Here is a 22298-nt window from a genome sequence, read left to right as displayed (position 1 = left end):
TGGGGCTCAGGGCGGTGCCTCGGTGCCGGTGCCGAGGAGAGGAGCTTGCAAGGGTGTCTCCTCCTAAAAGCGCCGTCTCTGCGTCTCGGAGAAGCGCGCAGCTGCTGAATAACCTGCAGGACGGCAAGTGCAGTTGTTTACCACCCCACCCTGAACACATTTACAAAGTAACGAAGGGTCTTTTGCAGCAAGTCCGGGATCCCGTGTGGCCACGGGCACCTGGTCGCGCCAACCCTCGCCGGGGGAGCCCAGTGACGCGGGCTGCGCCTTCCAGCCCCAGCTCCCCTCCTTGGGCCCCCCTCCCCCCGCTTATTTGGGAGATGAGGGCTCGTTAATTAAATCCCCGGGCTTAGACCCAACCGTCGCGTTATTCCAACCACATCCATCTTGCAGGCGGCGGCGGCGACGGCAGGCGCGCGGGCCACGCGCGGGGGAGCCTGAGCCGCGGCCGGGGACGCCCCGCGCCCGCGCCCCCCGCCCCCGCCGCAGCCGCGCAGACCCTCCGGCACCCGCCCTGCCCGGGGTCGGCTCTCGGCGGGCTCCTGCCCCCCCCCTCCCCGGGCCTCCGCGGCGCCCCGGCCCGGCCCCCCTCCCCCGCCACACGCGCCGACACGCGCGCGCGAACACACACACTCACACGCACACGCTGGCACGCCGGCGAGCTGCCGGCCGCTCCATGGACCGACTCCCCTGCTTCCCCTGATCCCGGCGCAGCCCGGGATGAGACACTGCAAAATGGCCCGGGTCGCCAGTGTGCTGGGGCTGGTCATGCTCAGCGTCGCCCTGCTGATCCTATCGCTCATCAGCTACGTGTCCCTGAAAAAGGAGAACATCTTCACCACTCCCAAGTACGCCAACCCGGGGGCGCCCCGAATGTACATGTTCCACGCGGGGTTCCGGTGAGTGCGGGCCCCGGTCTGAGCGGCCTCGGGTACCTGGTTTGCGGGGGGAGGGGAGGGGGAACCGGGCAGGGGGTGTTTTGGCTTCTCCGACACACTTTGGGCAAGATAACTGCGTGGTCCTTCCACTCCCCTCTCTGATCCTCCCTACCCACCCCCCGTCCTTTTTTTTTTTTTTTCTTTTTTTGAACCAAAGCCCCTAAAAGCCGTGGTCCTAATCGATGGGATTGCATTTCTCGTTATTCCTCCTCGGCATCCCTTCCCCCATCTCAAAAATGGGGGGAGGGTTTAAGGAGAACGATGATGGAGGGAGAGGCAGTGCGTGCGTGTGTGTGTGTGTGTGCGCGCGTGTGTGCGCGTGTAGGGGGCGCCGAGCCGGGAGATGCTCTTGCCTGAGCTGAGCGCCTTCCCGGTGCGGCGTCCGCGGGCTCGGCGGCCGGACTCGGCGGCCCAGGGCGTCCTCAATGGCGCAGGCGCTGGACTCCCCTGGCGCGGTCCTCGCTCCTCTCCCCCCACCCACACCCCAGCAAACGCGGCGCGGCCTGTCCCCCTGAAGCCCCCGGGGCATTTCCCCTTCCCCCTGCTGCCTCCAGGCACCCGCCCCCGCCCCCTCCCCTCCCCTCCCCCACGGCCTTTCCCGGATCCTGCGATCCCTCCGCCCTCTGCGGGAAGCAGCCTCCTTGGGGCCGCCCGCCCTCGCCCCTGGGCCGGGTCACCCCGGGCGAGGGGCTGCACCGGGAAGGCGCCAGGTGCAGCCCGGCGCGACCCCTCGAGAGCCCCTGCGCCTTCCCGTGACCCTTAGGAGCTCTCCCGGGGGGCCCTCCTGCGGGCAGGTGTCGCACACAGCGGGCAACCTGTGGTCCACGCGGCCCAGGGAAGCCGGATCGGGGCAACAAGAGCGGAGCAGGCTCGCGGCCCCGGGGCGGGGGGCGGGGGGGGGGGTCCCCGGGCGGGGACAGGGAGCGAAGTCAGCGAGGCTCGGGAACTAAGAGGTTAAGGCCGGAGCCGCCCCCGGCCCCCCCGGTCTCCGGCATCCTCGGCCTCTCTCCGACCATCCGCGCGTCCGCCCCCGGGGGGGGGGGGGGGGGGGGGGGCGCTGTCCGCGGTGCTGACGCCCGGGCCTCCCGGCGCCGCGGGCCCGGCTCCCGGCCCTGCTCTCCGCAGACGGCCATCTTACGGTCTCTCCCGCACCAGGGGTGGACAATGGAGGCGGATTTCCCCGGGTTGCTCCCTCCCCGCCCCGGGCGTGCGTGGGAGCCAGAGGGGACCGAAGGAGAGCGGCCCGGCCGGGATGCGGCCCGCGCGTGCGCCAGGTGCGCGCCCCCCGCCCCCCCGCCCCCCCGCCGCGCCCCAGCCGCCGGGGCTCTACCCGCCACCCCGGCCGCCCCAGCTGAGGCCAGCTCGCCTGTCTGTGTACTCGTGCTCCTCTCCAGGTCACAGTTTGCGCTGAAGTTTCTAGATCCGTCTTTTGTGCCCATTACGAATTCTCTGACCCACGAACTCCAGGAGAAACCTTCTAAGTGGACATTTAATCGGACAGCGTTTTTGCATCAAAGGTAGGATAGGGGGAAAAGATCCGAAAGTGGTTTTGAATTCTGGAGTTCAAAACAAAATAATGCAAAAAAAGAAAAAAAAGAAAAAAAAAAAGTAAAATCTGCCCCTCATCCCGAGGTGTTATTTGCATTGTCTACTCAGCCTGACTGCACAAAGGCTGATTGGTAACCCCTCTTTATGCATGTAGTGCCCTCTCCTAAAAAGAAAACATCAAGAAGACCAATTTGAATGGAAGAGAAAAAGACATTTCCAATATCCTCCCTAACTTGGGCTTAATTGAGCACAATGATTTACAGTTAACAGGCATGGGTAATACTGCCAAAGCCATCTACTAGATACATACATATACACATACATACATACATACATACATACATACATACATAAAAAGTTAATTGCATAAAGACCACCTAAGGCATTTCATTCTCCCACTGAGAAAAAAATATTTCTTAATGTAATAAAATAGAATTGTCTCACCCTGAAACACGCAGCAGCAAATACCATAATCTGCCCCTGTCAATTATTAGTGAAAAATCTTAGCCTAAATATATGCAGGTATCTAAGTATGGTTTTGTTTTGGTTTTACCTATTTGTTTTCATTAAACCTTTATAGCCCTTAACATATTATAAAAGCTATCCAACATCATTTTTATAGGTTGTCTTATAACAGCCTGTTTGTACATGAGGGAGTTTATGTGTGTGTATGTATGGGGTTTGTGTGTGTGTGTGTGTGTGTGTCTGTGTGTGAGGTGGGAAAGAATGAGATTTATTCAAATTTTTTATCTTGAGTGATTCTGGTCTCCTCTTAGCAACCCCCAGATAAGTCATTACTCCTTCCTTGTTGGTGGGATTATTATGCTGCTAAATGGAATGTGAGCCATCTAGTGTATTCATTAGGGGTGTGAATACTTATTTTACACTTAGAGGGTTTAGTGGTTTAGAGGGTTGTGTTTGGTCATAGCATTTCTGGTTTCTGCACTCTTTTTTAAGTTAATGACAGAATTAAATTCACTAGATATGTATGGTGTCATGAAAATGTTGTTTACTTGAAAAGCTGATATAGTCATGTGATTATTATTAAAATTTTTTAAATGCTGTTTAATTAGAAATTTACTCCCTGGCAATAATTAATTCTAAAACCACAGATGTGCCTTTCTTTTAAACTATTCAGTTCCTAGGCCAATATTAGTTCTAGAGACAACACAGAAAACTTTAATGGCAGTATACATAATACCTTCCCCAAAACATATTTCTAACTGAATAAGAATTTTCTTCCCACACTAGGCCACGACCAGTCAGAACAATATTTCCTTCTCAAAACTTCCCTCCTTTCAATCCATCTATTTCACAGGCTCTAATTTTCCCAGTATCATTTTAAATTTACCTTTATAACAGGTAAAGAATAGTTTGTAAAGAGCAGTATCAGTAACTTTGGAGGTTTTAGATTAAAGCTTTCAGTTTATGTTGCTTTATACTTTGACAAATGAAGAAATTTTTTAAAATAAAGTTCCAGGTAAAGTGATGATATACAAAACATTTAGCTTCAGTCCTTTTATTTTTTAGGCAAAAGACAAAGGAAATTCACATTGTGATTTCTTGGAATTAGAGAATCCAGTAGCAAAGTAACATATTATTGGTCTCTCTTAAATATTTTAAATAGCTGAAACTTTAAGAGGAAATGCTTACTTTTACTTAAAGCTCAACATGAAGGCAACCTGAAATTAGTGCTAAGTATCACCCTTGCCTGGTTTATCCTCTGAATTCTTAGAAAATACACACATTTTCAGCGTTTACCATAGCCTCTTTTTCTAAGGATTAGGTTACTCCAGCTAAATTGTGTTTCTATACAATCAAGCAGAAAAATACTCCTGTTTCATTATTCAAAGGACCTTAATGAGATTATCATCTCATTTCTATTAAATATTCAACTACACTCACTGATACTACCATTTCCATATTTTAATAATAGATAGTACTATACTGACTCATAGCTATTTGGCTCTTATTTGGATACCAGCGATATTTGATATTCCTTGAACACTGCAGTCCAATAGCAAGCAAGTAGTCCCTAGTTACAAACTCTAAGTCACCAGTGTTTGTGCATTCATGTGAGCTCTTTGGAGCCTGTGTAAATTGTCTCCCTGTATTTTCTGACATAGTTTGGCCTATGCCTCCTCCTTGATCAAATATACTTTTCACGTGGAACAGAAAACCAAAGAATGGCAGCTAGAACTGTAAGTTACACCACTGATAAGCCTTGAAGGATTACATCCAGAACTTGGCTGAGAAATTAGCATGTCTGTGGATTCTGAAGCAGTCTTTTCCCCAACAACCACAATCACTATGAATGTATAATCTTTCTTGGATACGATGTACCTACGATTCTTGTCTGAATGGAATGGCAGCATAAGACATAAGATGGAAAATCAGTTCTTTTGAATGGGATGCATTTAATGAATTTCTTTTCATTTTAGGCAAGAAATTCTTCAGCATGTCGATGTAATAAAAAATTTTTCTTTGACCAAGAATAGTGTTCGGATCGGACAACTGATGCACTATGATTATTCCAGCCATAAATATGTTTTCTCTATTAGCAATAACTTCCGATCACTGCTTCCAGATGTATCACCCATTGTGAATAAGCATTTTAATATCTGTGCTGTGGTTGGAAATAGTGGGATCCTGACAGGGAGCCGGTGTGGACAAGAAATAGATAAGTCAGATTTTGTTTTCCGTTGCAATTTTGCCCCTACGGAGGCTTTCCAAAGAGATGTTGGAAGGAAAACCAACCTTACCACCTTCAACCCCAGCATTCTGGAAAAATATTACAACAATCTTTTGACCATTCAGGACCGTAACAACTTTTTCCTCAGTTTAAAAAAGCTCGATGGGGCCATTCTTTGGATCCCTGCATTTTTCTTCCACACTTCAGCAACTGTTACCAGGACATTAGTTGACTTTTTTGTTGAACACAGAGGTCAGTTAAAGGTCCAATTGGCTTGGCCTGGAAATATAATGCAACATGTCAACAGGTGTGTATATTTTATTGCCTTTAAGTCTTACCCCACCAGATGGCAAATCAATATTGTAATCTCTTGGGGGTGGGAGGTATCTGATTAGTTACTTGTTGTTAGCTTAGCACTTTAGGGCAAACTCTTATGTTTTTGTAATGAAAGAATGAATCATTCTAGGTAAGAAGTTCTATCTTCTACCCCCAGCTGGTAACAAGTGCCAAATGGGGAAATTGGTGTTTCATCGGTCTCCCCTCTCTATTCCCTCCTGTCTCCTATCTTGGTGGTAAGCCTGACCGGCAGTCATGGAAATCATCAAAAATCAAGAATTTTCTTTAAATGGATAGCTAGGCCCCGATAATGCCAATGGCAAAATTAGACAAACCAAGTAGTTTTCTAAAAAATGATGCAATTGACTTAAAATGTCCCTTTTTTTTGATATTTGGGTGTTTTATCGATGTCCAAGACTAGAAAATCATAAATTGTATAATCAGCCTTTATCATTTGGGATTTCAGTGCCAAAACATGTGAAGGGTATTTTATGAGCTTGTTGTTATGCCTTATAATTTGATAAAGAGATTGACCAGAAATTCAATTTTTTTTTTGTCTATTCTGATGAGTCTTAACTCTGTACATTAGAATCACCTGGAGAACTTTTAAAAATACTGTTGCTTGTTTCTACTTCAAGGAATTCTAATGTAAATTTATCTGGAAGGGGGCAGGGGGAAGGCCCACATACCTGTTTTTCTTAATTACTCTCCAGATGATTCTAATGTGTAGGCAGAATTCAGAGCCCCTGTCCAGGGAATTTTATAAAGCAAAATTGATTGTAAGGTTTTTTTCTTTAAATCATCTGAGGAAACTGCCTCAACTCTAATTTCCTGTCTACAAATAGCCTCCGTGTCCTAACATACTGTCCAGATAGTCCTATGAGTTAAAATGAGTTCTGGGAGGACTGGTAACCAGGGATTTCTAAAGATTTTTATCTCCATCCTATAATCCTCTAAAGTCTCCCAAACTTAAGATCTGTTTAGTTGACCTCTCACAGAAGGAGGAATTATCATCTAATCAAGTGGTATATATCTAACAGGTAGGGTTAGGATTATAATATATAGTCTAAACTGGAACTTTGTCTTTGAGAGAAAGAGGGTGCTATTAATAATGACAACAGGATAATAAAATTTGGGACTATCCTAGTTTCCCAGGATGTATCGTCATTTTTTTGAGAAGTAATGTAGCCCAACTCCTAAGTTTAAAGATGAATCAACTAAGGTACAAAGAAAAGGAGCTATTTACCCAATGTCACTGCCCAAAATGGGCAGAAACAGAATTAGAAACCAGACCCCCCACTAACCTGTCCTCCTCTGGTCTTTTGACCACATCATTTTGCTCCCCTCTTGCTTTATTTAAGTTCAGCCATACCAAAAGAATTGTCAGAAGTCATTCTAACTTCCTAGGTAAGAAAAGCCAAGACTAAACTTTTAAATTTCAACTGGAATGGGGAAAGATCTATGTATGAAGCTTTCAAGTAGTAAAGAACTACACATGCTTGGAAACTTCAGGAAATTGGCCTGTGTGGCCTGTCCTGCCCCCAGCTTTTCAGAAGGACCGTGGAATTAGCCATAAGTCTTCACCGTCACTCGGGCTTGAACCAAATACCTTGCTTCAATGAAAACTCAAAGGAAATACAGTCCATAGAAACTTGATTCATGAACAGTTTAATTTTGCCTGCATAGCTAATGATACACACACACACACACACACACACACACACACACCAGCACTCTCAAATATGTGGTAGTATAGGTAGGAAGGTTTCAAACTACTGTATAAATATGCAAAGGAATTGGAAGGAAAATAGCCACAATTTAACTTTTTTTTTTTTTAATTCAGAAAGTGTTTAAATACTTTTCTTAGACCCCGGCATGCTTAAGAAGGGCTCTGGAGCTCCTAGCTAGTAAACAAAGGAACAGAGAATATGGTTTTTTTTATAAGAAGGTACAGAAAAATAAATCCCCACACTCTCTCCAGACCAAATAAGAAAGATTTAATCTCTAGAGTAAGAGAGTGACACAGGAGGTGCCCTTAGGTTAATGACTATGAGAAACATAGTCATTCTCATTCCTGGCCTTCTACGTTGTCACCACCGAGTCAGAGCCACCACTCCTTAGGACAACTGAGAGGTAGGACTGGCATCAGACATGTACAGCCTGTACAGTCAGTCACACAGAAGCTGTGCTCAGAAGGGTCCAGTGCTTGATTTAATGCTCTACTATCTCCCTCTTGAAAATCTCAGTGAATTTTGAAGGAAGGGCCCACATTTCCATTTTATGCTGGGTCTCACAAATTATGTAGCCAGTCCTGCCCAGAGGTGTTCTGTAGTCTAAAAGATAGATTCAAAGCCAGTACTATTAGGGGGAGGGGAGGGGAGGGCAGAAAAGCCAAGTACTATTTCAGTTACATGTACAAATCCATCTCCTGGCCCAGTCATATTGACCTTCTCCGATTGAAATCAGCACTGGCCTCTGAATCCACATGTACTTATTATTCCACAGGTACTGGAAAAACAAACATTTGTCACCCAAACGGCTGAGCACAGGTATTCTTATGTACACCCTTGCATCAGCAATATGTGAAGAGATCCACTTGTATGGATTCTGGCCTTTTGGATTTGACCCCAACACAAGGGAAGATCTTCCATACCATTACTATGACAAAAAAGGAACCAAATTTACCACCAAGTGGCAGGAATCACACCAGCTGCCTGCTGAGTTCCAGCTGCTGTACCGAATGCATGGGGAAGGGCTCACCAAGCTGACTCTGTCACACTGTGCCTAAGACTCTGAACAGAAGTGCCAAATGGCCATTTAAAAAGTGCCCCAAATCAAATGGAATAGTCTTCAGAATAGAACCCTAGAGAATTCCTTATAAAGATTGTCTGCCATTTAAAAGGAAAGATGTCTTCTCTCCCTCTTTTGCACTGCTCTTTTAAGGGTCTTGGCAAGACAAATGAGTTGAAGCCACATGATTTAAACTTGATTGATAAAGGGAATGTTGCATTTGGAACTATGCTGCTAATGAAATGGTTTGAAGTATTTTCGTGTTTGTATTTTGATAATAAACTGCCTCCCTTTTTTATGAGGACTAGAGCTGTAGTTCCTGCAGCTTTGAGATACAGTCCTCATAGTCACAGGCCTCTGGCCAGTTTGGGCAGGATTTCAGTTTTGCCTGGGCGGGATCAGACTCTTTAAAATGGAAACAAAAAAAAAATTGTTTGCATATCTCATCTCTCACTCTCTATTTCTGTCATTCTCGGTCTCTTTCCCTACAACCCCTTGCCCCATCACTGTGGAGTTTAATAATTTGCTAGGAATCATATTAAATTAGCTTTGTGTGTATGTGTTGCATTTGTACTTGTTTAATGTGTTCAAGGCTCTGGGTAACTTTGATATTTCATGACAAACTGACCAAATCATGATGGATCCCCTTATGATTACTTTTAGTCCATGCAGTCGTTCTATAGCAGAGTGGTCCCTCTGTGGTGAGTGGCATATAATGCAGTGCATCTTTCACTAACACAAAGAAAATTTATGTCATGGGCGGGATTGCATCTCTTGACATGAGTGCCATTATGGCAAATCATTCTATTGCCACATCGGCAAGGGCATTCCAGCCTGAGTTTAGTGCCTCCCACAATCCCAACCCAAGCACTTGGCTGGGAAATCTCTCAGAATATAAACGCAATGAGTCAGCTTAAGAGCCTGGAACATATAGAGGAAAAGGAAGAAGAATGCTTAGAAGCTTTTATGGAATCTCTGTCTAACCTAAAGTATTGTGACCATGGTGCCCGTGCCGAGTCTTTGCAAACCAGGAGGGTTAGAGCAAAGTAGGAGATTCAAAGTTGACCAGGACAGGCCACCATGTGAATAGTGCTGAGGTGAGGTCATCTTCAGCATCATTGTGTCCACCAGCACCGCTCAGAACCATCTGTTCTCTTCCAAACAATTATAGACAGTGGATAGTTCCTTTTCCCACTGAAATCTGTATATCTAAATCTGTATATCTCTAAAAATTAAGCCTTTCATAAGGAAAAGCCATTGGGTAATAGCAAGATTTGGTACAAAATAACACTTGAAATTTGAACTGTGTAGACCTGCCATGAAGGAATTAGTTGGCCATTCTCTTTTTTTATTATTTCAGTCTTAGAAGTAGAAATCACATCACTCCCATCCCTGGCTTTTCACTGAGCAGCACTTTGTTCTTCCAGTTCAGCCCAAAGTCTGGCCAAGTTGATGTTAAATTTTAATAAGAGTTTTTTTTTTCTTCTTTCCAAATGCCAGTCAAGCACATTTGTAATACATCTGGGTGGGGTAGCTTTTTCTTTTCCAGAAATCTCATCCTAGATTGCTTGTAATGTTACAATGCTGTTTAAAATAATTGCTGTTGTTCAGTCATCAGCTCACTGTCCCTCTTTGGGAAGGTATAATCATGCTGCAAATTAAACCAAATACAATAAGAGAAGACAGAGTTCTGATGCTCATCTGCCTCCTGGTCCTAAAGCAGAGCTGTCCTGTCTCCCTTTTTTTTTTTTTTTTTTTTTTCCAGAAAGCTAACTGGAGCAGCTTACATAGATACAGATGTTAACTAGTGAAAGAAAAACCATACAGGTTCAAATGTGTTAACCAATTGTGACACATTTTACAATGCTCTATGAATGGCAATCCAAACAGGAAGAGACAGGAATGGATGTTTCAAAAGGGGAAATAATAACACAGCTCAATATTTGAAATAATTAGAGAATAGACGGTAAAAAAAAAAAAAAAAAAAAAAAAACCTTTAAATTCACTGGTATCATTAGATGGGCATCAAAACCACCCCATGCTTGTTCCCTATCACTTTAAAGAAGACAGTGCTCCAGTGTTCATGCTGTGCTCTGTTAGGATCGCTGTGAGATTGATAACTGACAGAAGTGTTTAGTTGGCTTTTCCTAAGCACTTAGTTCATTTGGTTACAGCTAAGTGATATTAATGCCAATGTTACATGGGCCAGATCCTGACTCTGGAGTTTTAATCCCAATGTGCCCATTAGATTTCACTAAATATAAATATGTAGACACATTGAACCAGGCAGATTAAGAGAGCAAAAGACCAGAATCCCTAAAAACAGTTCATTGTTCTATGTGGATTTTTAAAGTAGACCTCATCATAATGCCATTTGGGTTTTTTTGTTTGTTTGTTTTTTGTTTTGTTTTTTGTTGTTGTTGCTGTTGTTTTTTGGGAGGTTTTTTGGGGTCTTTTTAAGTTCAGGAAGACGTTTTACATCTCACATCACTCTTGGTTCCATCTTAACTTCAGAACAAGGGGACTTTTTCCAGCATCATTTCATCTGCTGCTTTCACAGGAACTCAGAATGTTGAGAAAACAGGCTTGTTTCTCAGAACAGAAGGCTTAGAGATCAGTCTTTTTTTTTTTTTTTTTTTTTTTTTTCTTAGAGATCAGTCTTATCCCATTTCCAGGCAGGATTTCCTGGAACTGATCCAAAAAGACCACCCTTCCCTTTTCTTCCAAAATCTCTGAAGAAAACCCCAAGCCCTGCCATAGGGGTTAACCACAGTTCTCACAAATTCTTTCTGCACAGCCTACATCCATCCTATTGGAAAAATTAGGTGGCGAATGTGGGTAAACGATCTATCCCAGTTTTCAGCATATAGTAAGCACTCGATATATGGCAGCTTTTACTGTTACTTTTGTTAATTGTGCCCTTGACCTATAATAGTTCCAGCACAGAGAAACGCAGCCGCTAGCTGATCATATACAATCTCTTGTTGTTTTTAAAGACCGTTTCAAAGATCAAATCTATATAACCACTGTCACGACCAGAGGGTTGGCGGGTCCCATGAGTCCTGATTAGAAAGGCAGTGGTGTAAGTAACTGGAACTCCCGGGCCTTTGCGGTCAAGAGCAGTGAAACAGGAAGATCCAGAACTATTGAATCCTCACTCCTGATTCAACTCAGATACAAACCCCTGGCTTTTGCACTGTCCTTGCTTTTTTGGTTCCAGGTTAAGTACATCCTTTTGTCAGACCCTCTCCTCTGCTGGGATACTCACACCAGAATCCACCCTCAGATGTTGGGACAAATTTCACCATACAGCCCTCCAAGCCATCTGCATATGATACCTACAAAAATGACCAATTCAGTTGCAGAGGAGGAAAAAAAACCCACAAACATTTAGTGACCAGCTTAATGCCAGTCCACCAACCATTTTTCATGGATTATTCTGGGAATCATGTGCAGATATTTAAAACGGGATAGAGAGCTAAAGTGAGGTATTAAGAATTCCTCCCAGACCCAGAAATCTTTCCCATACCTGATGATTAAAACATTTATAGTTCCTCTGCTTTTGCTTCTGTGTCTTAAGTGTCCTTGACCATTGTAAAAGTGGTGTATGTTTAGTAGTGGTGTGTGCCTAGCAGTGCTGACTGTGACTGCCGTACCATCTGCCTGTGACCTTGATGTCATGCACGTGACCATGGGGCTGCCAGCCAGGACGTGCGAGGGGAGAGGGTCTTCCAGCCTCCTTGTGTCCGGGCCTCCAGTTATCCACGAATGTGAGTGCCATGACTAACCTAATTTGGTGGGGAAGCTAAGGAATGGAAGAGCATTTCTTATGACTTTGGGCCAAGCAGTAGTTATTGGGCACTCTTAAAGAGCAAAGAAAGGTTGACCTGAGGTCAGGGGAAGCAGGGACAGAATTGTAGAACCATAGGATACCAGAAATGGAAGAGCCTTTCAACTTCTATAGTCCTAATCCTTGACGTTACAAATGAGAACTGGAGAAACAGGCTAAATGATTTTCCCAAGATTACATAGATAATCAGTAGGAAAATTTATGACTCTCCATCTCCTCCTTTACCAGCATCAAATGAAGATGGGCCCAAAAAGAAAGTATTTTAGTCCGGGGTCCTCATGGCACAGAAAGTACACTGTAAAGGAGGAAAATTTATTCTCCCTCACCGCCCCCCCCAAAAGTATTTATTTGTCAGTGTAGACAGTTAGGGAGATGGTGCCTAAGCATACAACATCCACTGATAATAACCTGCATTCTTCCCTGAAATGAGAGAAAACCCCCTTGGCAAATCATGATTCTGGTAAATCACAATTTAGTTACTGACAGTTCACAGTTGACAGCTAGAATCTCATCCAGTAATTCAATATCCACTTTATAAAACCTGGTTTTAGCAATATATATGCACGATTTAAACGCTGAATCCTGAGAACAGTTATGTACTTCTTTTGAAAATTCGTATTCAGTTTATTTAACCCAAGAAAAGTTCACTTGTTGTTTTGCTCCATGTGTATTATTTTCAGCTGGGGCCTGTTGAGGTAAGGAATAACTTTTGTCAATGCCTTCCACATTGCAAGTAATTTCAACAGCCGACTTTGCATTATTGCATTAGTTTAGTATGTTAAGAAGATGCGAATAATGAATAATGTTGAACTGAGTCTTCTGGTGCAAAATAACAGACCAAACAATTTTCTGTATAAATCTGGATCCTTAAATCCCTTTTCTTCAAATTGTTTAAATGTGCTAGGCAAAAGTATCTGTGTAGCCTCTCCTTCTCCCAGAATATGCAGAACTGTGCTTTTGCTTATAAAGATTGTTGGGATCGTGTGTATGTGGCTAAAACCCCCAGATGGAGCATCGCAGGTGCCAGAGAGTTAGAGGCTCTGGGCCACCTGACTGACCTACCTGGGCTCTGTGGCCCAATTAATCAAGGCCATAGGTGAATTGACACCAAGGATCAAAATAACTAAATATGCCTCTCCCACATTCTGATTGCTTTGCCACACAGGTTTAACGTTTGAAATGGGAAAGATTTTAGAATGTCATTATTGTATTACACAGTATATCCTAAAATTTGTTTTTATTGTGATGACTTCTTATTGAAGATACGTGTTTTAACAGATGTTGTTATCCTCAATGAAGCCCATTCTCATGTTGTTAATTACAGTGAAATCACAGTGAAGAGCCTGTCACAGAAAAGCTGACGCCAATCTAAGATTACAATAGGGTTATGGGGTTAGGACCTGGATCATGCTGCTGATCCACCAGCAAACAAAGCTGTATGACACGAGGAGCTCTTTAAAACACAACTCTTGCTCCCCACCCCAGACCTTTGACTCAGAATGTCCTAGGATAAGCTAAGCTTATAAAGATTCCCAGGTAATTCTGAGGTCCCCAGCATTTGAAAACAAATAATATATAGCAAAGTCATATATACCATTTTGACCAAAGTAGCTGAATGCTTATCACTCCTCATGCAATTAGTATCACATCTGTTCCTTGAAGTTATCATAATACATGGCAATATAGACACAGTCTTAGTGATTCAACTATTCAACTGTTTTGGCTGAATTGACCTGTCACTGATTTGTAAGCAAATAGTAACTGGTTAATTTAGTCAGAATGGATTCAAGCCTGAAGACAGTCGGAGTGAGGGACATAGCTTTAATATACTTTACCCCAAGGCCAGCTCTCTATATTTCGCTTTTGATATTTCAAAAGGAGAGGCAGATCTCAGGTCATTCGTCTTTACAAATAGATAGACTGAGAAACAGGGAAGTTAAATGACTCATTCAGATTCTACTTGGATGTCATTCCCAGAGCCTAAAATATTCCTAAAGGGGTCTGATTTCTTAACCTACAGGTTATGCGCAAAATGCAAAGATCCTCAGGTTAAAATGAAACCAATCAAAAAAGGAAATTGAAGGAGTTAAAATTCTAAGACTGAGTATAAAATTCTAAGACCAACTGAACCAGTTGTCACTGGCTGCCCTGTATCAACCTCTGTTGAATAAGGTGCCACCATGCTAATGACATTTTGGCCAGGTTCCTTTTGATAGCTGTGCACATGCCTTTAATCATCAGAGTTACTGAAGGCCTCCTTTGATTTTCTTTCTGTGGAAGTCAGAGACAATTGCGGCTCTTTGGTGTGCTGCTAAATATTTCACAACTGGATCTGGAAAAGGTGGCGCCCTGATGTGTAGCTCTTGCCAATTTCCGTGGTATAAATATTCTCAACATAGACGGTTTCAAGCTACTAACTTTATGTCAACCAGCTGAACATGTAACAACATGTTTTCAGGAGCTCCAGCACGGCACCACCTGAACAGCTGCTGAGTCCGAGAGTACCAAACAGGGGAGAGGCTGGCAGTGGCTTTGGAGAAACTCCCAAGTGCCCCCTCCCCACAAGGAGGCATTTCTACTTTAGTTAGATCTACTAATTTTTAGTATATTATTGGGTCCTTGAGGCTAAGGACCCTGAAGTGTTCAAAATATTTCCTAGCCATGTGACTCTTAGGAACTTCTCAACACACCACTCAGTACTTTGGGGGACTACCAGCCATGGTTTTTCTAATCTCTAAGGGCAAGCTTCCAGGTAAACATTCTTTAATTTAACTGCCAGTTGAAACCATGTTTAGCTGATCTTTTCTCATATCCTGTAGTCCATGGCCTGTTTCCCCAAATCTCAAATTTTCCCTGTCCACTTGCTTCTCATTCTCCATCATAGCATGCAGAAATCAGTGCTTGCACAGGAGCAGGAGAAGAACAGACATCCAGTAAGCTTACCTAGCCCCGCCACACCTGCAGAGGCTCCATGGTTCACATGTCTTTACTTCATTAAGGGACACCTGCTAAGCCTCATGCCCAAGGCTCGAATATGCACCAGGCTGGGCTTTTTTGCCCCCCTAAAAGTTTCTGAAGGGCAATAAATACCACAAATAAGAACTCCATTGGGTAAACATGAGGAAGGCAACATGTGATGCCTTGCCCCTACCTATGCTAGTGTAAGGCTGGACCTTGAAAGAACCTACCACTGCAGTCCCCTGGGCATTGAGCAGTTGTGCTCCCACTAGTTGTAAGCGAATTCCCCATTTAACAAGAGTGTTTAGAAACCAAATACTCTGGTGAGCCACAGAACAAGTTTGGTTTGCAAATTAAAGGTTTTTCTGATGGAAATCATTCTCAGGTGGATTTGATTAGATCTTTTGAAAGGCAATACTGGGAAAAAATGTATTTAATTCCTCAAACATAATAAGTGGACATAGGCTTTTATTCTTTATGTAGTAAATCAAAATTAGATCATAGCAGGCAAAATCTACTTTACTTGCTGTAGTAAAATATCCTGTAGGGTCTGTAAGGCATTTCTAGACTACAAATGTTTGAAACTCAACTTAAACATCGTCTATCTTATGTTTGAAAAGCCAAGGTATCCCTCTGTTTTCTGTACTTCTTAGTAGTCATTGAAATGAGCTTGCTTCTTTATACTGAATAAGCTACATTTTGTTTTAAATGAATCAGGTACATGTTCAGATGCTTTTCTGTATTCACAACAAATTGCATGCAGCCTGGGCACAAAATATACCTTCACCCCCTGGCTTTTTTCTGGACACCAAAGAGATAAGTCCATAGCCACAAGCAGAAAGGATTTGATAGCAGGCCCCATTTTGTCATGAACAAATTCACAGCAAAATCAGCCTTGAGGAACCAGTCACTCCCATAGTATCTTGAGGTAGGGAAGTAGGTTAGAAAAATTGGTAGATTATAGGAGAGAAGTTTGATCATGTGTAGATGTGGAACAAAGTCACTGAAGTACTTACAAAAAGGAAAGGGAGGTTTTCCTCTGAAATCTGGAATCTAGATCATTTTGCAAGACTTAGAACAATTGGTCTCCACATCTAAACACTCTTGAACCACATTTCAAAATCCAAATCTAAGCCCTTATTATGCAGAAAAGGAGCCTTCCGGCCAAGGGCCCTGGTAGGGCTTTATATTGATGAATTGAGATCCTATCACCAAGCATCAGCAATTAGCACTGAAATTCTCCCAGGACACAGAACAAAATATTGAAACATCACAACGCAGCATCGTTTATTCACATAGAAGAGTCAACTACAAACATAGCAGAACTTCACAGATCTAGACATTATCTCAGGTCTAGATCAACATCTTCAGCATGGAGATGAAACAGGTGAGGTCCACAAAGTAGGAAGTGATTTAGCTGCCCAGCTAGTTAACTGCAGTTAGAGTCTGGGTCTCCTGACCACTGATTCTACTCCAGCACACCATGCTGCCTCCATTCTTTAGAAGGGAAGCTGACAATCCATTGTGAAGCATAAATCAGAAGTCAAGACAAAAGAATGTTTGTGATATCTTCTCTCACTTGACCTACTTGGTTTCACCACTTCATCTCAGTATCTCTTTAAAGCATGTTATGCCAATGTAGAATGAGGAACAAAAACTTTTTTCAGAGTAAGGATGAAACCAAAAGGTGGGAGAACAGTGAATGTAAGTTATTAAAGAAATGAGCAAGAAGCATGCATCAGGGAAAATAAATGCTTCTTATATTGTCATAACCATAGAGCCCTCCCCTCACATACTTGATGATGCATTTATTTTGGAAAATGCCATTTTATGCTGAAAGACTGGCATCGAAGACTTCACTCCTTCTCAACTACATCAGAAGCACTCTCGCTCTTTGGGAGAAGCTGCGGCCCTTAGGATCGGACTCCCATCTCCCGTGACAGGTGGCCTCAGCTGCCCTGAGAAACATGGTGCCGGACGGACAGGGCCTTGGAAACCTGAGAGGAGTCAGCATGGCTGGACTGAGGAACATGTAAATATCTTCCGCCTTCTTGGTCAACAAGGATGACCATCTTTCTTTAGTAGAGGTAATCGTGTGTATATTGTGACTGTAGTTTGTGACAAAAACACAATGATTTGCTTCGACGGCTCCCTACTTGTATACCTGTTGAGTGTGAATGTACCTGCCTCACTGCCTCGTGTGCCAAACACAGTACTGAATGCATTGTTTTTAAATAAACTGTTCTACTGTGCATTGGAGAACACTGCTGATTGTCTCTGTCCTGTCTGGAAGACCCCCACCCCCTCACCACCACTAACACACTGCATCCAATGCAGAGATTAAGTGCACCCTCTTTTTTTTTTCATTCCCTGGGTTTTGAGGAGATTTAAAAACTTCTTGGAGATTTGTACCACTCCAGGAAGATTGGGCTTGGCTGTTTCAGCCATGAACTAGCAGCAAACAGTAAAAGGACTCCCACACACTATCCTTTATGCAAATCGTGCAACAGGCCTTAAACTTTATTAATAATAATACATCTGTCTTGAATGTACAGTCACACACATCATTTTATTTAATCAATAATCAGGTGAGAAAGGGACACTAGGAACTTGGTCCATGTCGCACAGTCAGTGGTGGAGTTAGAATGAGATTGCAGCCTGATGCTTGGTCCAGGGCTCTCTCTTGCCTCTTCACCCCATTCTGGTCTCTCTTCAGGCCACCTTCTCATAGAGCCTTCCCTGAATGCCCCCATCAGCCTCCATCCCTTTGCGTGGTTCTATTTTTCTTCATAGCATTTTCTTTCCTTGTTTTTTAACAATTTTTAAAATTTTTTAAAGATTTTTATTTATTTATTTGAGAGAATGAGCAGGGGGTAGGGGCAGAGGAAGAGGGAGAGAGAGAGAAGCCAGACTCCCTGCTTAGCAGGAAGCCCAACATGAAGCTCGATCTCAGGACCCGGAGACCATGACCTGAGCTGAAGGCAGATGCTTAACTGATTTAGCCACCCAGGTACCCCGATTTTATTTATTTTAGAGAGAGAGAGAAAGAGCATGAGCAGTGGGAGGAGCAGAGGGAGAGGGAGAGACTCTCCAGCAGACTGCAGGCTGAGCACAGAGCCTGACACAGGGCTCAATCCCACAACCCCGAGATCATGAGCTGAGCCAAAACCAAGAGTCAGATGCTCAACCCACTGAGCCACATATGGGCCCCAGCATTTTCTTTCCTTGTTTGAAATGACAGTGTTCAATTATTCCATTGTCTGTGTCTCCCACTTACTATAAGCTCTACCTTCTACAAAGTAGGTAACTTTGCTTATCTTAATCACACTGTATCTCCCAGTGCTGAGAACAGTGCTGGGAACTTAGTAAGCTATCAATTGATATTTGTTAGATGGATGGATGGATGGATGGATGGATGGATGGATGAATGGATGGATGGATGGATGGATGGATGGCCAGAGAGTCTATGTGTCACTTCTCTTTATTTCCCTGCTCATCTTTATGCCTACACCACAGACACCAGAAGTCCTCCCTCTGCTCTGACCGTGCAGCCTCAGATAGCACTGTGAATAATAATAGTTGTTGACTGAGTGAGTGAACTGTCCTAGGAATTGTTTTTCTCAACATCCATTCTCCAACATCAAGCATGTCCCAACATATTCATGCACCAAAGCATATCCTATTCTTATAGTTGGCTGATTATAATTTCAAGCAAAATAAGAACTTATGTAGGGTAAAAATATAACGTTACTGGAGAGAACCTGCCTTCAGGAAACAGGGTCACATCTGAAAGGGCCTGCTGCAAAGCTCTTTAGTTCAAACCAAAAGCCCTTACTGGTCACTGTGTACAACACTGGGTAGGATGGGAACGGGACACAGAATGAGCAAAATCACAGTGCCTATCCTGAAGGAACCTACATGTCTTATTGGGGAAACAGTTCAACACATCACAAAGGAACATTTTTTATCCTGGGCAATGCCAGGGAATGTTGGGGTTCAGGTAAGGGACAGAAAGACAGGGAGAGAGAGAAAAGAATGACCCCATCAGAGTGAACACAATAAAAATTTTAAAGGCCAGATGTAATACTTAAGTCTTATGTTTTCTGAAAACATAGCAGGCTGATGATTACCCATCCCAACAGAGAAATGGTAAGTTCTTCTAAAACAAAGCACTTCACAAACTTTGGCAAAACATGAAATTGACACCAAGTTTATTGCAGGCTCTTTTTGCCTGGGGCCACTTAGTACAAATTACATTTTAAAGGTAGAATTTTTTTCCCTAAGAAAATGCATTGCCACAGCTTGATCAAGACAAAGAGGATTAAGGAAACTGTACTCCTAAAAGGACCGATCTGACCCAACACTCCCAAGCCAGTGAAGGAAGTAGGCTTTCTGCATCAGGGTAAGCAAGAGCATGAGCTCCTTACCCAGCAGCACTTATGCAGAGTCCAAAGGCCTGGGATGGCTGATACCCACCTCAACCACTGACCTACCCCCCATTTTGCGTGTTCTGTTCTTAATGACCGAGTTACTGATGAATAGGCTGATCAGACCAGTGTGTCACACCACTCAGAATATCATAGGTGACCAGGAACTTAGGGATTCAATGAATTCAAAGCTCTCATTTCCAGATGAAGAAACTGAGGCTCAGAGGAGGAAGTTACTTGTCCAAATGTACTCTACTAGCTAACAACAATTTAAGTACTTTATCAGTTTTTTGGGGAAAGAAAGTTATTTTTATATCAACCAACATTCTTAACTCTAAATGAAATATTTGAAAGGACATGATCCTCATCTTAAGTTAACTCTTTTTTTTATTATTATGAAAATATTATTTGAAAAACCGTTAGGAAATAGAGACAAGTGAAAGAATATTAAAGAAAACACCTAAAATTTTAACCTGTTTCACCTGAGCATGTGGTTGTTCTACACCATGCATACTATGTGTTTTCTTTCTCCCCATTTAAAAATATACCAAGAGCATCTTTTCATGCCATTAAATATTCTTTGATAAGCTCACAGTACAGAAGCACTTATTTAATTCATTTTCTATTGTTATTTCAAATTTAAGTTTAGGCTCTTTGCCATTATTCATTGCTATAAATTGTGCTTTGATGAACATCTTTGTAACAATGTTTGAACATCCATGATTATTTCCCTGAATAATCCCTTGAAGTAAATTTTCAAGAGACATGAGAAAATTCTGCAAGAGGAGTCTTTTCAAAGGCAGTCAAAAATTTTCAGTAGGAGGTCGATGACCAACGTTCTAAATCTTTATTTCCCTAGAAAACTTTAAAAGGCTTTAAAAAGGCAAAAAGTTCAGGAGAAAAGCATGTATCATCATTGAGGATGACGTCCTCCACAGAGAGGTAATGCGTTTTTATGTACTATATCAACATAAATTAATAAGCTACTATTGTGTGCTACTTAAATTCAGTTACTGCATCTCTTGTTTAGAAGGCAGGAGAACTTCACACATTTAAAGAGAAAGCCCATCCCATTGCTCCTCATTGCTAATCAAATAAAAAGCACCCAGGACTATCTGGCAAAGACAAACCTTCAATACAATGATAGATAGCTCTTTTCCTTATTCCAAGAGGATGTTTATTGTTTACTCAAGCCTACCAACCTAATAATGCTTCCAATTCACATTAAGTCCGAGAACCCGAAATGAGGACAATGAACAATCTACCTTGAAGCTACACAAATCCTATAGACCAACTGTTTCTGTTGAACTTTCTTTTTTTTCTTTAATATTTTATTTATTTATTCATGAGAGACACAGAGAGAGAGAGAGAGAGGCAGAGACACAGGCAGAGGGAGAAGCAGGCTCCGTGCAGGGAGCCCGACGTGGGACTTGATCCCAGGTCTCCAGGATCACGCCCTGGGCCAATAAGGCGGCGGTAAACCAATGAGCCACCCGGGCTGCCCTGAACCTTCCTTTAATCAATATTTCCACTTCTATAGGAAATATGTGACTTTAAGCAAATTGAAATATGAATATATAGATATTCAAAGCAGATATATTAAGAGTGGCTGAAGAAATCACTACAGAATTCCCTATTCCCTATCACTGTCCTTAAGTAACTCTGCTTTTGCACAAAACATATACTAGTAAATATATTAATCACTATGGGTATTACAGTCTCTGCTACAAACTACTCAATTCTGCTATCGTAAATCAAAAGCAGCCAGAAATGATACATAAATCAATGAGTATGGTTGTGTTCCAATAAAACTTTATTTATAAAATAGGCACCAACCAGATTTGGTCCATGGGGCTATAGTTTGCCAAGCTTTGCTTTGAGTAACATGTTCTTTATGCAAAATATTTCATTTGACAGCCTCCATTATATTTGTTTCCTAGGGCTGTCATAATAAATTGCCACAGTCTCGATGGTTTAAAGCAACAGAAAAGTATTCTTTCACAGTTCTTAAGACCAGAAATCTGAAATCAAGGTATGAGCAAGGTTGATTCCCTTTTGAAGTTCTGAGGGAGAATCATTTGGTCTCTCTCCTTGTTGCTGGTGGCTGCAGCCAATCCTGGTGTTCCTTGGCTTGCAGGTGCATAACTCCAATCTGCCTCCTTCTTCACATGGCCTTCTCTGTATGTCTGTATCTGTTCCCCATTTCTCCTGAGGACTCGCCGTTGGGCGCAGGGCCTACCATAATCCGGAGTGATCTCATTTCAAGATCTTTACCTTAATGACATTTGCAAGGACCTGTTTTACAAATAAGGTCACATTCCAGGTGGACACATCTTTTAGAGGCCACAGCTCAACACACTACATCCATTTACAACATAACTCTGACCACCAGGTAGTTCAAGGACCCATAGAGAAGAGGGCATGGAAGACAATGTGGCAATGCAGACTCGGATGTGTGTATGGTGCTATTTTTCCACTTTGATGGTAACAAACCCATACTGTAAAAGCCTAACAGCATTATTGGGTGGTGGAAGCTATATTCTCAAATTACATTTATAAAGCTCTCCAGTTCATAGACAGTAAATGGATATGCTTCCAACAACAGATTCAGAAACAAATCAAACATCACCTCCAAAACCAACAAATTCTAAAGATGTTACAAGAACTCATTCCCACACCCAAGAGATGCTCAGTGCCAGGGATACTGATCTAGTGTTAAGTGAGTTTTCTGGCTGGGGTGCATGCAACCACATTGAAAG

General features: G+C 42.9%; 1 protein-coding gene across 1 annotated transcript; it reads left to right on the top strand.

Moving 5' to 3' along the window:
• The first annotated feature begins 585 nt into the window (after positions 1-585).
• Positions 586-17374, top strand: ST8SIA3 (ST8 alpha-N-acetyl-neuraminide alpha-2,8-sialyltransferase 3). Its single transcript, XM_072822402.1, has 4 exons — positions 586-899; positions 2333-2455; positions 4928-5485; positions 8020-17374. Exons 1-4 carry the CDS (start codon positions 721-723, stop codon positions 8300-8302), a joined length of 1143 nt encoding a protein of 380 aa, XP_072678503.1. The 5' UTR covers positions 586-720; the 3' UTR covers positions 8303-17374.
• Positions 17375-22298: the final 4924 nt, after the last annotated feature.

Source organism: Canis lupus, chromosome 1 (genome assembly GCF_048164855.1).
Source record: "Canis lupus baileyi chromosome 1, mCanLup2.hap1, whole genome shotgun sequence".
NCBI lineage: Eukaryota > Metazoa > Chordata > Mammalia > Carnivora > Canidae > Canis > Canis lupus.
This window is presented reverse-complemented; position numbering and strand designations above follow the sequence as displayed.

Coding starts and splice junctions, on each gene's coding strand:
- ST8SIA3 (XM_072822402.1), top strand. CDS start 721: ATGAGACACTGCAAAATGGCCCGGGTCGCCAGTGTGCTGGGGCTGGTC. Junction 900..2,332: donor ATGTTCCACGCGGGGTTCCG/GTGAGTGCGGGC, acceptor GCTCCTCTCCAG/GTCACAGTTTGCGCTGAAGT. Junction 2,456..4,927: donor ACAGCGTTTTTGCATCAAAG/GTAGGATAGGGG, acceptor TTTTCATTTTAG/GCAAGAAATTCTTCAGCATG.